Below are 15,534 nucleotides of genomic sequence, written 5' to 3'. Positions count from 1 at the left end.
TCTCCCCACTGAGACATTCAATAGTTTATTACTTCAACAATTTAATTGCAAAGGAGAGACATTTATTATTTTTACAAGTATGGTTATAACTTACTACTTACTCTGCCAGGCAGTAAAAGTCACTCAGGAATATCAATGTTACATTTTTTTCTGACCTAGAATTCTTCCTGTTAATGGATTACTACAAAGTTAGAACATATGTGATATTATTTCCGGAAATGCTGACATTTCAAAGACATCACCTTCTAAACTTGAAGAGGAAGCTATCTTTGTTGTTTGTTAAGGATATTTTATTCTTGCTTCTCAGGCTTAGTAAATTACTAATGCTTTCCTTTAATTCCTTAACATTCTCACTTATTGAAACCTTTAAAAATACAAGAATACTTGCTTTTATTGTCACTGTTGTTTTAAAAATTCTTTTTCTACATGGTGTGAACTCATCAGAGAGAAAGAAACAGGATTATTTTTATCAAAAGCGGCATAACTCTGATTAGTAACACTTAAATTTGTTTGAAAAAGGAATTAAATGCTTTGTATGCTGTTTCTGTTTTCTATGTTGTGACATTTTACTAATTTCATTAGCAAGTTAAGCAGTGATAACAGTAAGTTAAGTTGTAAAAGTGAAGAAAGCGTGGTTTCTGTACTTCCTGAACGTATCCATTTAGGCAAGTTCTATCTTCTGTGGTTCTACTAGAATTATGTTTGGAAAACACCAAACCATTTAAATAAATCTTTAAATTGAAAATCATGTCATTTAAATTAATATAGAACAAAGGTTTTATGGTTGGAAGATCTGAGATTGGGTCTACGTTCCATGATTTACCAGACACGTGATTTTTGGCAAATTATTTAACTTTTTAGACACCTTTTCACCCTTGAAAATTGGATAATAACCACACACCACTTCCCTGGTGGGGAGGCGCGGGAGGTAGCTCATGAGAGAAAACAGGAAGAACTGCTTTGTAAAAGCTAGGGCAGCACACAGCAGGTGGAATGTTACTTTTGTTCTTTAAGTTCATAAGAAAAATGCCTTTCGAAATTTTTGGAGGAAACACTCAAGATTTCTAATCTACAATTCCCAACAATAGATCCTCCACTCTTTTCTTTCACATGTAAAAAAAAGTGGCTGAGATGACCTAACCACTTTTTCAGACGGCCACACTTGAGTTATGCTAACTTTTCTACTAGAGATTCCTTTTCATTGTCCACTTATTTCAAATAAATAGAAATACTGTTTTCATCTTCTCCAGGCCTATTAACTACGTCTTCATTTTCTTTTATGGCCTGTTCCTTTCTGGCTTCAACAAAAAATTCAGCCTCTTCACAGTTCAAAGTTCCACACACATTCTAGGTTTGTGATACAAAGTTTCTCCTTCCCACATTAAAATTGTTTAGATTTAAGTTTCTTGTCATGTTGGCTCATATTTAAATCCTTATTAATGAAACTGGCAATGGTATTTACTTTCAATTTGATTAACGCTGCCTAGAACTTTTACTGTTCAAAGACCTGCTCTGGTCTCCCGCTGAATAGCAATCCTCTCCTATTTTCCTTCTTCTCTTCCGGCTTTGCATGGCTGTGTGCAAGGCCACCAGAGATGCCTTTGCTCACTTGTGTGTGTGTGTCAAGAACTCTAGTTCAGGGCCTCCCTGGTGGCGCAAGTGGTTGAGAGTCCGCCTGCCGATGCAGGGGATACGGGTTCATGCCCCGGTCTGGGAGGATCCCATATGCCGCGGAGCGGCTGGGCCCGTGGGCCATGGCCGCTGAGCCTGCGCGTCCGGAGCCTGCGCGTCCGGAGCCTGTGCTCCGCAGCGGGGGAGGCCACAACAGTGAGAGGCCCGCATACCGCAAAAAAAAAAAAAAAAAAAAAAAAAAAAGAACTCTAGTTCATCCTTTAGGACTCAATTCTGAAGTCCCTTTGCTCCTACTGTGCCCCATAAACATCTTTATGGGAGCAGCTTTTCGACTGGAATTACAATTATCGAGTTACACTTCCTTCTGCCACTCAGATTACGGATCCACACTGGCAAGACAAAGTCCAAGATTTTTTCATATTGGTATTTCTAACACGTAACAGAAAGTTCATAAATGTTCGCTAAATGGCAAAATGACTACATTTTTCTTTAGAAAGGAGCTGCCAGTTTTTCTTTAAAATGGTAACAGGTGGCAATTTGGATTTTTGTCTCTGTTTTCTGTAGGATTTGATCATCATGGCACTTTCATCACTGATTCTTTTGGGGGCCACAGTGATACTGCAAGTAGACTTACTTCCTGATAAAAAATGTAAGCATCGTCTATTAAATTCAATATTTTTTTGAGAAAAAGTACATTACAAAAAGGATAGCATTATTTTCTCCTAAATAATAATTAATTAGGAAATTATGATTTTTTTTAAAGGGGATGGAACATTTATTCTTATCAGAATACAAACTCTTTAAACATGCTCTATTATAAGAAAGCAGAGTCAGCTGAAATGCACATTTTATGCTGCAGTTTACCCACACTTCATATTCCAAGTGTGGGTAAATGGGCACTCAGAACAAAGCTGCAGCTGATGGCCGTATTTGGAACGTCTTTCCAGGCAAGGGAACGGTTCCAAGTCCTCACAACCAAAGAATAAGAAGGTTCCAGTAGGTTTGCTTCAGAAACTTGTTGATCAATGGGTTTAAGAAAAAAAGAACTGCCACATGGTTCCCCCATCAGCACTGTCCAAGAGACCTTGCTATGACCATGACAATGCTCTGTATCTGCACTGTCCAGTGATAAGTGACTATCGAGCACTTGAAATATGGCTCATGCAATGAAGACAATGAACATTTGATCTTATTTAAATAAAATAGCCACATGTGGCCAGTGGCTACCATAACGGGCAGTGCAGTACAGACAGAGCCTCAGAATACTGTATGTGGCAGGTGTGGAAGCAGAGTCAGGGAAGGCTACTGAATATTAAAGGTCAGTGGAAACATCCTCACATGTCGTAAATTAATCAAAGGAGGTTTCATAATTGTACAATATTGTAATTTTAGTAAAAATTATTAAGTTGTATAAACATATGCCCAAGAAAAAAGATAATGACTGTATCACGTTAATGTCACTCTCGGTGATAGAAGTGTGGGTAAATTTTTCTTTTCTTTTTTGATCATTTGTGCTTTCCAAGGTTTCTAAAAAGAACAGGCACTGATTTTGTAATTTAAATGAAACCTTTTATTTTGTGAAAGCTTTTATTTTCAAGGCAACATTAGAGAGTGGTTCATTAATGGGGGGAATAGAACACTAAATGCCTATTTGAGTAATTTTGCTCACGAGTTTTTTTGACCTTGAATCATAATAAGAAATAAATCCTTTTAACATCATGAACCAGTACATATGCAAATATGTGAGTACACTTATAATAGAAACAAGAGGTTCATGAAACAGTACTTCTTATATATTTGATGCACCTGTTATTTTCTATTCTATTTTCTTCCATGTCATTAAACACATTGCTACCCACAAACTAATACATTATTGCAGTCCATTAATGGATAATGACCCTTTGAAAATTATGCTTGTATTCGGTAATGATATAGTAAAATATTCAGATTTCAATAAAATACCTGTAGATGTTACAGGTAAATACCTGGGCAAAGTAAAAAGAAAATGAGCTAAAAACATTTCTAAGGAAACTTTTCCCAAGATTATTTCAGTGTTATACATTCTGATAGCCATAATAAAATACTATACTACACAAAAAAATACTTAACAACTTTAAAATGCTATGTATAATTAAACATTGAGTGGCTTTTTTCTTTTGATCTACAGTTTTACTTCTCCCACCTGTCAATTTCACCATTAAAGCTATCAATTTAGCTCAAGTTCTTTTACGTTGGGAACCAAATACTGATCAAGAACAAAGAAATGTCCAGCTAGGGTATCACGTGAAAATAAATGCTCCACAAGAAGAAGATGTAAGTGTTTATTCTGATGGCAATCCTTATTTAAGTTTTAACTTTGACTGCATTTTCCTTATCAAAGAAATTTTAACTAAAAAAAAAGAAAACCACTAAAGGGCTTTTTGTTATATTCCCAGTAGAGCAATGTCTCCATTGAAATGACTGAGAACTAACACCTGCATTAAACAGCAGCTCAGAACATTTTAACTTTGGGACAATTCTTCCACTTCAAAATCAAGTTTAGGGGCTTCCCTGGTGGCGCAGTGGTTGGGAGTCCGATGCAGGGGACATGGGTTCGTGCCCCAGTCCAGGAGGATCCCACGTGCCGTGGAGTGGCTGGGCCCGTGAGCCATGGCCGCTGGGCCTGCACGTCTGGAGCCTGTGCTCCGCAGCGGGAGAGGCCACAACCGTGAGAGGCCCGCATAACACACACACACACACACACACACACACACAAAATCAAGTTTAGTAACTTCTGAGGTACAATGGTTCAGATATTGGTTTTATATAATTTCCTCTAAAATAGTCACAAGAACAGAAGAGAAAAGCTGAAAAGAAGAGGAGGGCAGGGTACCTAATCGAAGAGGCCAAGTTCGAATCCCAGTTCGGCCATTTCCTGCCTTTAGAATCGTGGACCAGTCACTTAATTTCTCAGAGCCCCAACTTCACTGCAGGCATATATTAAAGCATCAGGTACCTAGTAGATGCTCAATAAAATTAAACAAATTAAATTCCAGTCAATATGGAATTCTAGAGAATTTTCCGTCAAAAGTTACCTCTGGTAAGGAGACTGGAACTAGAGATAGTAGTCAAAGGAAACTGGAGCCTTCATTGTAACATTTTGTTTGTTTTTATAAGAAGCATTTATTCAGGTATCCTTGAAGAATTAATTTTTATATTTTTATTATGTATTTTTGAAACATGTACACATCTCGAATTGGTTAATTTATTTATTCATTTTTAAAACCACTTTATTTTGATATAACTGACCTGTATTTTAAAAGCTGCACCTATTTAATGTCTACAACTTGATGAGTTTAGGGATAAGGACATAACCTTGAAACAGTGGGTTTAATTTTTTCTAGCAAAACATGTTCATTGCATTGTGTTTACGTGCCATTTTAAAAATGGAAGAAAACGCCTAGTTGATTAAAATAGTTCTCTCAAGGCCACTTCCCCTTTGCATATTGTGACTTGTCTTATTTTTAGTACGAAACCAGGAACACTGAGAGCAGACGCACAACCATCCTTCATAAAGGCTTTTCAGCAAGTGTGCAGACGGTCCCGTGGAACGACCACTCCCTCCAGCCAAGCAGCTGGATTTCCGCGGAGCTTAGAGCCCCACCAGGTAAGGCAGCCCTCTAAGAGCCCAGTTTTATATTTCAGGCTTTGTAAACACAGGAAAGTCAGAAAACACCACCTCAGTTTTCTCTTCTTTTGTCAGTCACCAGTTCCTGCCCGGTATCCTTTTACCTCATCAACATCCTCACCAAGACCATGATCACTTCTCAGCGTCATAACCCAGCCAACTCTGTCTGGCCGTTCCCTGTCAGCATTGTGGATATTTCTCCTCCCCAGCTCAAAAGACAGAGGGTCATAAACTAAATCTGGGCCAATCAGGTCTCTAATAATTGGGTTCCAGGACATCTTTCCAACCACCCCCTACGTGATTCCTGCGGTCTTCTCAGATGGATTTACAGCCATGACTCCTACACACTAGCACAGTCCTGCCTTGGAGCCCTCGCTTTCCTGGGCTCACCTGACTGTTTTTCTGAATCCTTCCTATACTTCAGAGCCCAAATCAAATCATACCTGCTCTGTGAAGCCCTTTTTGATGTCCCCAATCACTACCCTTTCTAAACAAACAATCAGAAGCTGTCATGGCAATGTCTTGTTCTTTTTTTTTTAATTTTTATTGGAGGATAGTTAATTTATATGGTTGTGTTACTTTCCGGTGTACAGCAAAGTGAATCAGTTATACATAAACATACATCCACTCTTTTTAAAAACATTTTTGACCATCTAGGGTCTCCTGGAACCTCAATTGTGAATTTAACTTGCACCACGAACACCAAGGCAAATAATCACACACACTTACGGCCGTACCAAGTTTCTCTTCACTGCACCTGGCTTGTTGGCAAGGATGCCCCTGAGGATACGCAGTATTTTCTCTACTATAGGTTAGTATCTGTTTTCACTTTCGTGAGTGGGTTGTTTCCTCCAGCCTTAAAAACTTATGAGTGTTCCAATTCAGGTATGGCTCTTGGACTGAAGAATGCCAAGAATACAGCAAAGACACCTTGCAGAGAAATATCGCCTGCTGGTTTCCCAGGACTTTTATCAATAGCAAAGGGCGCGACTCGCTTGCAGTGTATGTTAACGGCTCGAGCAAGGAAGCTGCGATCAAGCCTTTCGATGAGCTCTTTGCCCTTCACGCCATTGGTAAGATGGGCTTGACTCAAAGCCAAAAATAACCGAGTCGCAGAATCTCAGCACTCGGAGGGGTTATAAGGATCACCTTGTTTAGCTACTTGTCTGATGCTAAGTGACCATCTGCCCGCTGCTTAAGAACCTCAGTGTCAAGGTTTCTCAGCCTCCGCGCTCCTGATGTATTTGGCGAAAGAACTCCGTGTGTGGCCTGCCCTGTGCCTTACCAGGTGTTCAGTAGCAGCCCTGGTCTCCACCTACTAGATGCCAGTAGCACCTCCTCCCCCGCAAGTTGTGACAATAAAAATGTCCCCTAGGGGATAAAATCTCCCCTCGTTGAGAATCACTGCTCCAGGGAAAGTAAACTCACTGCTGGAAGAACCCCATATCATCTCTCAGCAGCTCTGGCTGGTTTAGTAACATTTCTGCCCATGGGTCCTGTGATGGGCTGGTGCCACCCCCAAATAGGTCTGATTCTTTTCCCCACAAGATGGTCCCTCAGCTATCCAAAGGCAGCCAGGTTTCCCATCCTGAGATCTCTCTTCCCCGGGCTACCGGCCCCCAGTTCTCATGCATTCCTCTTATGATCCTCTCTACCCTTCTGGACTTTCTCCTCTGGGTGTTCTTGAGTTAGAGTGTCCCCCTTACGATGTGGTTCTCAGATCTAAGCCTATTATTTAAGCCTTCACTTGCTCAGTTCTCAAAACTGAAGACCTTCTCTTTCATCCTAGATACTTGTATTAATGCAGCTCATCAGGAGCCTCTCACATAACATTTCTGGTTCTGAACGTTCAAGGTTTCAGTAGTGGCCTCTGCTTAGTAGAGTGGGCTGTGGAGCCAGGCTGCCTGGACTTGGGCCCTGGCTCCTCCACTGACTTGCTGAGTGACCTTAGACAAGCTGGTCATTTCTCTGGGCCTCAATCTTTTTATCTGAAATATGGGGAGAAATCAATACTTCCTACAAGGTCTTTGTGACAATTAAGTATGTTAATAATTATAAAGTGCTTAGAAGAGTGCCTGGCCTAAGTATCCAATAAATATGCAAAATGTTATTATTTAAAGGACATGGTTTGGCATGTGACACCTATATCTGTTTCTATCATCTGTATGTGTATCAAATAGAGTATAACTTTGTTTAAAGAATCACAGCACTTACTAAAGAGGTTATATAATTCTCTTCGATAGAGTATTACTTAGATGACCTAAAAATATCACTTTCATAAAAATAGGTAATAAAAAATGCTGAGGGGGACCTGAGAAACAATGATATTAAGATGCCAATGGACACAGCCTGGGACAGACCATGGGCATTTTCTTGTGTGATAGTCATTTTATTGAGACCAATCTCTCAGATTACTAAAAGAAATAAATGTGTTTTGTTTTTTTTTTGCGCGTTACGCGGGCCTCCCACTGTTGTGGCCTCTCCCGTTGTGGAGCACAGGCTCCGGATGCGCAGGCTCAGTGGCCATGGCTCACGGGACCAGCCGTCCGCGGCATGTGGGATCTTCCCGGACTGGGGCACGAACCCGTGTCCCCTGCATCGGCAGGCGGACTCTCAACCACTGCGCCACCAGGGAAGCCCAATAAATGCTCTTTTGATGAAAAATTTTTTGGCTTAGGGGATGGTAGCCTCTGGAGCCAGTGGGCCCCATTCTTAGCTCGTCCCTATGACTCAGTAACTGTGAGATCTAAGTCACATAACTTAAGACAAGGCCACTCACTTAGAGATAATTTATATCCACATCAGGTGGCCATAAAACAATCATGTGAGATCTCAGGGGAAAGAACTGTGGAGTTATATGCAAAGGCAAGTTTAGCCTAATCCGTTCTTCTTCTGTAAGAGAAAACTAAATCCTCTCAACAAACCAAAACAAGATACACAAAACAAAATGAAATATAAACTGAGGCCCAGGAAGAGGAAATAATCAGTCCAGCCACACACCTGCTTCATAGAGCAGGGCTTAGTGGAGGCTCCAGGGCATTCTCTCCAGGATCAGGTTTGCCCTCAGATCGGTCCAACTGGAGAAGTAAAAATGGATGGTGGGCTGGGTCTTGCAGTAAGCTGAAGGAAAAGGCACTTAACCACTCGATGCCCTTTGAAGTAGGAATCCTTGAGGTTTACGGGAGAGACCTCTCCTTTAGCACCACAAGACGGGAGTCAGATGTGAGTCGCTGGAGTCCTGTGGCTTGCAGGTTCGTAGATTAAATCCTGGTTACAGTACTCGACAAGACGCAGCTTAGAGATGCCTTGAGAAATGTGGGTGGATTAGATTTATCAACGGTGATCACCAACCTCTCGGTTCTTTAACCTAGATCGAGTAAATCCTCCAGCAAACGTCACAGCAGAGACTGAAGGAACCTGTCTCTCTATCCAATGGGAGAAACCAGTTTCTGCTTTTCCGGTCCATTGCTTTGATTACGAAGTGAAAGTTTACAACACAAGGAAGGGGTATTTTCAGGTAATGCTTCAGCTCATTCTGATATTCGATGATAGATTTCTTTTAGAGACATTTAAAAAATTATTGTCAGTGACTGCGCTGGTTACACCTTGGAACTAGCAAGGTCAAAGGTAATCTAATCTCCATCTACCTGGGTTTTATGAAAATAAATCAAACCTTACTGGCTTTTTGTCTTGAAAGGATCTATTACTTTTGGTTGAAAATAATGCAACGGGTCAGATAAAAGTTCATTAGCACCACTGTTGGTGAAATGGTGCAGCTGCTATGGAAAGCAGTAAGGGGATTTCTTAGAACTTAAAAATAGAATTATCACATGACCCAACCTTTCTACTTCTGGGTACATATCCAAACGAATTGAAAGCAGGGTCTCAAAGATCTTTGTCCATCCGTGTTCACGGCAGCATTATTCACAATAGCCAGAAGAAGGAAGCAACCCAAGTGTCCATCGACAGAGGAATGGATAAACAAAATGTGGTCTATCCATACAATGCAATATTGTTAGCCTTAAAAAGGAAGACAATCCTGACATGTACTGTATCATAGATGGACCTTGAGAACATTATGCTAAGTGAAATAAGCGAGTCACTAAAAGACAAATATTGTACGAATCCACTTATATGAGGTACCTAGAGCAGTCAAATTCATCACAACAATGGTGAGACAATGGTGCTTTGGGGGGCGGGGGTGAGGGGTGAATGGGGAGTTTTTGTTTAACGAGTAGTTTCAGTTTTGGAAGATGAAAAGAGTGCTGGAGATGGGCTGCACAATGTGAATGTACTTTACTACTGAACTGTGCACTTAAAAATGGTTAAGTTAGTAACTTTTGTGTTATGTGCATTTTACCACAACTTAAAAAAAAAACTGCCTCCTTAGCCTTAATGGACAAAAAGTTCAAGGGGAAAGGAACTGAATGAAAGTCAATATTTACTGAGCATCAACTATGCATTATGCTTTATTATCCTCACAGTTACTCTATTATGTAATGATCATTCTCATTTTACAGGAAAGTGACGCACAGAGAGATTAAGTAAGTTGCCTAAAGTCACAAAGCAAGAATAGAATAGAAGTCAGGATTCAAACTTCTGCCTTACAAATTCAATTCAATTCAATTCAATTCAATTCGGGTTAATAAATATTTACGAGCTGGCTTCTCTGTGGGATATACAGAGATAAATAGGTACTGTTTCTGCTATCAAGGGGCCTGGTCTACTGGATGCACTCACTCAGCCTCAGAGCTGCCTGACCATCGTTAATGTCAACGTGGATACAAAGGAGGGAGTGGACAAAGCAAGGTGCCAGGGCCTCCACCCAGGGGAGGGGAATTGAATGGAATCTTGAAGGAGGAATAGAAACTTGCTTAGTGGGAGAAGCAGAGATGGATTTTTTTTAGCCAGCACTTCCCCATGTATTTAAGCACACATGGCAAAAGACTGGCTTTCTTTTTAAAATTTCTAATCCACCCTACATTGGTACTTCTGTAAAATACAATAAAAATGATTTGCTAGAAAAATCACATATAGCAAAAGACAAGCCCAGTGATTCTGGGCGTGGACGCCACGGCAATGCCAGGTTGCTATGAAAGCTCCCAAATTGTTGTCTCCATTTCTGTATTTATCTCCTCAAGGATCAGCAATAAACAGCTCCTGACTCACACCAGTCCTCCAACCACACCTGGAGTGGCAGGGGTTCTAGGCCGAAAGAGCAACCCCACAGCATGAGTGAGCACGGTTCCTTCAGCCCAGTGGCAGTAATGTAGTCAGCCTGGACATAAGGCCAACGCTGGAATCGTAACTCTAGCTCTTACACTGGGACTTCTCCCAGAATGACTCTAAGATTTTGTTTAAAAAAAGAAATGGTTTCTCTTTTTAAAACCATGGTCATAGACAATGGAAACCACTAAAGTGTTTAGCTTGATAGAAAAATGTGAACACATCTGCAGAATCGCAGAATTAATTTGGTAGCAGCATGAAAGCTGGGTATGGACGGAGAGGGGACATGTGGACATAGAATACCAGTTTCATGGCTACTGCAATGCTCCAAGCAAAAAATGATGAGACCTAAAATGGCAGTGGTTTTGGAGCAGGGACGAAGAAGGGAGAAACACATCCAGGAGTATGTAAGATACAGGCGGCCAGGGACACATCTCGGGTTTGGGGTATTAGCTGCATGGTGGGGACACTGACCAGTAGAGAGAATATAAAAGAAGGGTTTGATTGTGAGAAAACAGTTTCATTTCAACACTAGACAATGTTAGCCTGTGTTGCCTACAGCAAACTGGCATTTACTGAGTGCTTATTATTAGGTTGAACTGCCCAAAATGGCTGTTTTTGCAGGTCAAAAATGGGCTGGTGAATATTATCAGTTTTCATACGATACAACCCAATATATCTTTAAACTTGGGCTTTACAAAGTTAATTCCATTTAATTCAATAATCCATTAGGTGGTATGGTTCCTAGTTTACAGATGGGAAAACTGAGGCTCAGAGAGGTCAAGGAAATTACCCTGCAGTTAGATGGAGGTAGACCTGGGATTCAAACCCCCTTCTTCCTAGATTCAAGGTCCTTGCTCTTTCTGCTTCCTTTTGCCCCCTCCACCCCTCGCTCCTTGCCCCTTGGCTTGGGGTGAGACACTGTATCAGGGATCAGGGAACTTTCACTGTAAAAGGCCAGGTAGTAGGTATTTTAGGCTTTGCAGATCATACCGTTTTTGTCACAATTACTCAGCTCTGCCATCAATACAAGCAAATAGGCGTAACTGCATTCCAGTAACTGTGTTTGTGGACACTGAAATTTCAATTTCATGTACTTTTCATGAGTCACAAAATATTATTCTTTTTATATTTTTCAAACACTGAAAAATATGTGTCGCTTGCAGTCCCTACAAAAACAGGTAGCAGGCCACATTGGCCATAGACTGTAGTTTGCTGGATCCTGTTGAATATGACGGAAGCCATGTGATATTGTGAGTTAGGTGATTAGAGAATATCCAGGGACAAGATGAGAGAGGTTATGCATTCTGCTATGTGCCACTCCAGTCTTTCAGTCTAGAAATATCAGTTGGACCCGGATGGATCATCTAGATCTTACAGTTGCCTGCTTTATTTATTTTGGTTACTACATAGCTTTCCCCCCAAGGGTGACTGCCAACACCTCCATAGTGAAGCGGTCTAGAATAAACTAATCGATGTGAGTCTTACTGATTTTAAACGGGTCACTGAATACTGAGTCACATTACTTACATACGACCTCCCATCCTGATGATTGCCATAATTTAAATTGCGTGTCCAGGGATTCTTACAATGCTCTTTTTTCCCATTTAGACAGAAAAAATAACGACCAATACATTCATCTCCAAAATTGATGGTATTTCTCAGTATTCCATTCAAGTGAGAGCAGCAGTGAGCTCTGTGTGCAGAGCGGTGGGACCCTCCAGCGAGTGGAGTCAGCCTATTTATGTGGGTGAGTATCTCCTGTTTATTTTAAAGCAAGTGACCTTACTTGTGGTTATAACAGATCCTCCTGTAAAGTGTACACCTTCACTTGTGAGTCTTGAAATGCTTTCATGTCCCTACTAGGCCTCATCCTCTGTCAGTCTGCCGCCTTTTTTTTTTTTTTTTTTTTTTTTTATGGTACATGGGCCTCTCACTGTTGTGGCCTCTCCCGTTGCGGAGCACAGGCTCCGGACGTGCAGGCTCAGCAGCCATGGCTCACGGGCCCAGCCGCTCCACAGCATGTGGGATCTTCCCGGACCGGGGCAAGAACCCGCGTCTGCTGCATCGGCAGGCGGGCTCTCAACCACTGCGCCACCAGGGAAGCCCCTGCTGCCTTTTTAACCAGAGGTGGATTTACCATGAGGCCAATGACGCTCCAGTGTTCCAGCTTCTCATTAGCAAGAGCCCTTCCAAAGTCTAGTACTTTTTTTTCCCCCAGATTATCTGATTCTACTTCTATTCAGTTTTTCCAAATTAATTTTTTTGTTTTGAAATAACTGTAGATTCATATTCAGTCATAAGGAATAATGTCGAGAGCTCATGTAGCCTTTACTCAGTTTCTCTCAAGAGTAACTTCTTGCAAAACTGTAATATAATATGGCAACCAAACAAGTGGCATTGCTACAACCCACTGATCTTATTCAGATTTCATCGATTTCGTATCTACTCATTTGTGTGTGTACTAGTTCTATGCAATTTTATCGCATGTGCAGGTTCATGTATATGTCACCACAAGGGTCCTTCCTTTTGCCCCCTTTTAAGCACTTTCATTTCTCTCTCCTCTCCTCCATTCCTAACCCCTGTCGACTACTAATCTGGTCTCCATTTCTATAATTTTCCTATACCTAATTCTGAATTTATACTTTTGTTTCATTTCATAAAGAAGATTCCAAAACTGAATAATCTCAGGGCCCACAAAATCTGGATCCAGCCCTGGGCCCTCAGCATAACAGACCTAGAGGATCCAAAGGACTGGGCATCACCTGGGCTCCTGCATTGGTTCTGCAGCTGTTTTTGTTTATGATTAAACTGACTAGCTTACTTGGCAAATAATATGATCATTGTATCTGTCTGTGGGATTGGAGAAGGGTGATGATGGTGGCTCTGAATGAAAGGGCAAATTTCCATTCTCCTTTTATGTCAGATGGCACTTCCATAACCTGGAGAGGTGGCCTTGCACCATGATGCTAGAAACATGTACACCCTGTGTTTGCTATTATCTGTGTATCTTGGCCAGTTAAAAAACAACTAGTGTATCTCATGTATGTGCCACAGACATGCAGCCTGGGGAAGCAGACGTATGTGGCTAAGTGCTGCATAAGAGCTACAAGAACACAAAGAGGGAGGAAAAATTCTGGAGTCTTCCATAGAAAGCTCAGGTTTAATGCCAGCCTTAGCACGTACTGACTACATACCCTTGAACAAACCACTTCTCTCTGTCCATCCGTGGATTCCCAGGACTAAGGAGATAATTAATATCCACCTCTCCTGTCTCACAGGTTATTGTGAAATACAAACAACAATGACAGCCGATAACATTTATTGCTGACTATCCTCCAAGCCCTGTGCTAAGTGCTTCACATGCACTAGCTTCACTAATCCTATCCACCAAACTGTTCTGCAGATGAGAAAACAGGTTTCGAAAGTTTAGACAGTTTGCTTAACTCCGCATGGCCAGTGAGTGGCAGAGAAGGAATTCAAACCCAAGTTGACTGACGCCAGCACCAGAGACCTTAGCTCTATGGCATGGGGGCCGGGATGCTGCAAGCTGCACAGAGCTGAACAAATTAAAGATGTATTTAAGGGATCCTGGTAGCTAACTTTGTGGTTATGGCTGGTCAAGCATGTGAATATCACTCTCTCTCATCCTACAAGGTAGTTAACGCTCCACTGAAGGGTGTACCTAAGGAGAGATTTCTTTCGGCACATGCTAGGATTTTCTATCATTTCATTCATTCACTTAGGCTAACGGGTGTCTCTGCAGGACATTCCTGGGCAGAGACCCATGGGCCCATGTGGATCTAAGTCAGACCAGATGCATAGCAGGGAGATTTCCAAGGGAGCCTGAGAAAGACAAGGAAAGACCCGAGAAATGGAGCTGGGTTCTGAGTCTGCAAGGGGACTGGTCTCACTGAGTCGCTGAGTTTCCAAAGGGGAAAGGAGCCCCTAGAGCTGTGTGACACGACCAGCACAGCCTTATGGCACGGCCGCCACAACTCCGCACTGGGACTCAGAGGACCAGCATGAGCCTTGCTGGGAGAGGAAACCGGAAGGACAAAAGGAACTGAGAACCGGCCAACTGCACCTACTTCATGTTTCTGCCAAAGCCAGTCTTTCCCCCTCCCCACTGCATCCTCCCCAGGTCCAGGCCCCAACCTGATGAAACAGACCCACCGCACGCAGGCACCCCTTCCACACCGCTTTATCTGCACAGACGGAATCCACTCTACGCCCCGAGAGGGGGACCAGCAGAAGAAACGTAAATCCGTCTCAGGGAATTTTCAACAAGGCTATGAATTTCTTCAAACGCCTGTGATAGAAGTTTAATTTTCATGACCCGCATTTGGTGGATTTTTTTTTAAATGCTGTTATTCCCCAAAGGCCGAAAACTCACTGGCCCCCAATTATTGACATTTCGGAGTGTCTTCCCAACATCACTGCGCATACAGTTTCAGAGTTTTTTTAAAATTTCTTTTAAAATTCTATTTGAGGACCTCAAACTAACTTGGAGACCAAGGTGGGAACCTTGGTTATGGAGCCAGTTCTGATTTTTTAGTGTTTGGGTTCTGAGTTCTCATCAGTGTTGTCTGCTGAGAGTTTAGAACCTAGAGAGCAGAAGAAAGCGAGAGGCAAATCAGGAGATCTAGGTTTTGGTCGTGGCTCGGCCAGTGCCTCGCTCCGACTGAAGTTAGAGATGCGGAGATAGTATTTCATGAGCCCAGTAATCAGAGACTGCTTCCACAGCTGTGTTGAGAGGGAGTCTCAAGTTACATCTAGGTCATCCAAAGGCGTGGTCCCCTGTTGTCACCCCTGCAGGGGACAGAGTGGTGACCAGCGTGGCAGGGTTTGGCTGCCCCCGACCTAGTCAGTCACCTCTAACCCCTCTGGGTCTCAGTTTCCTCACCTGTAACACGAGAGTCTCCTCACTTGTAAGGTCTTCCCTGCTCTGCCTTTCATGTTCTCTTACCCCCATCAACCGCCGACAAAAGTGCTGAGAGAGAGATCGT

The 15,534-nt window shown here is 42.1% G+C and overlaps 1 protein-coding gene across 1 annotated transcript in view; it reads left to right on the top strand.

The window, feature by feature from the left end:
- The window catches only part of IL5RA (interleukin 5 receptor subunit alpha), a 55,457-nt gene that overhangs the window by 24,319 nt on the left and 15,604 nt on the right, over positions 1-15,534 (top strand). The window contains exons 4-10 of the mRNA XM_060111503.1: positions 2,197-2,281; positions 3,800-3,945; positions 5,140-5,278; positions 5,957-6,110; positions 6,185-6,372; positions 8,671-8,816; positions 12,137-12,275. Coding sequence (XP_059967486.1) covers positions 2,197-2,281; positions 3,800-3,945; positions 5,140-5,278; positions 5,957-6,110; positions 6,185-6,372; positions 8,671-8,816; positions 12,137-12,275 — 997 coding nt within the window. The remainder of the gene's footprint in view (positions 1-2,196; positions 2,282-3,799; positions 3,946-5,139; positions 5,279-5,956; positions 6,111-6,184; positions 6,373-8,670; positions 8,817-12,136; positions 12,276-15,534) is intronic.

Source organism: Mesoplodon densirostris, chromosome 10 (assembly GCF_025265405.1).
Source record: "Mesoplodon densirostris isolate mMesDen1 chromosome 10, mMesDen1 primary haplotype, whole genome shotgun sequence".
In the NCBI taxonomy this organism is placed as follows: domain Eukaryota; kingdom Metazoa; phylum Chordata; class Mammalia; order Artiodactyla; family Ziphiidae; genus Mesoplodon; species Mesoplodon densirostris.
The sequence above is the reverse complement of the archived record's forward strand: the minus strand, read 5'-3'. Positions and strand labels throughout refer to the sequence as shown.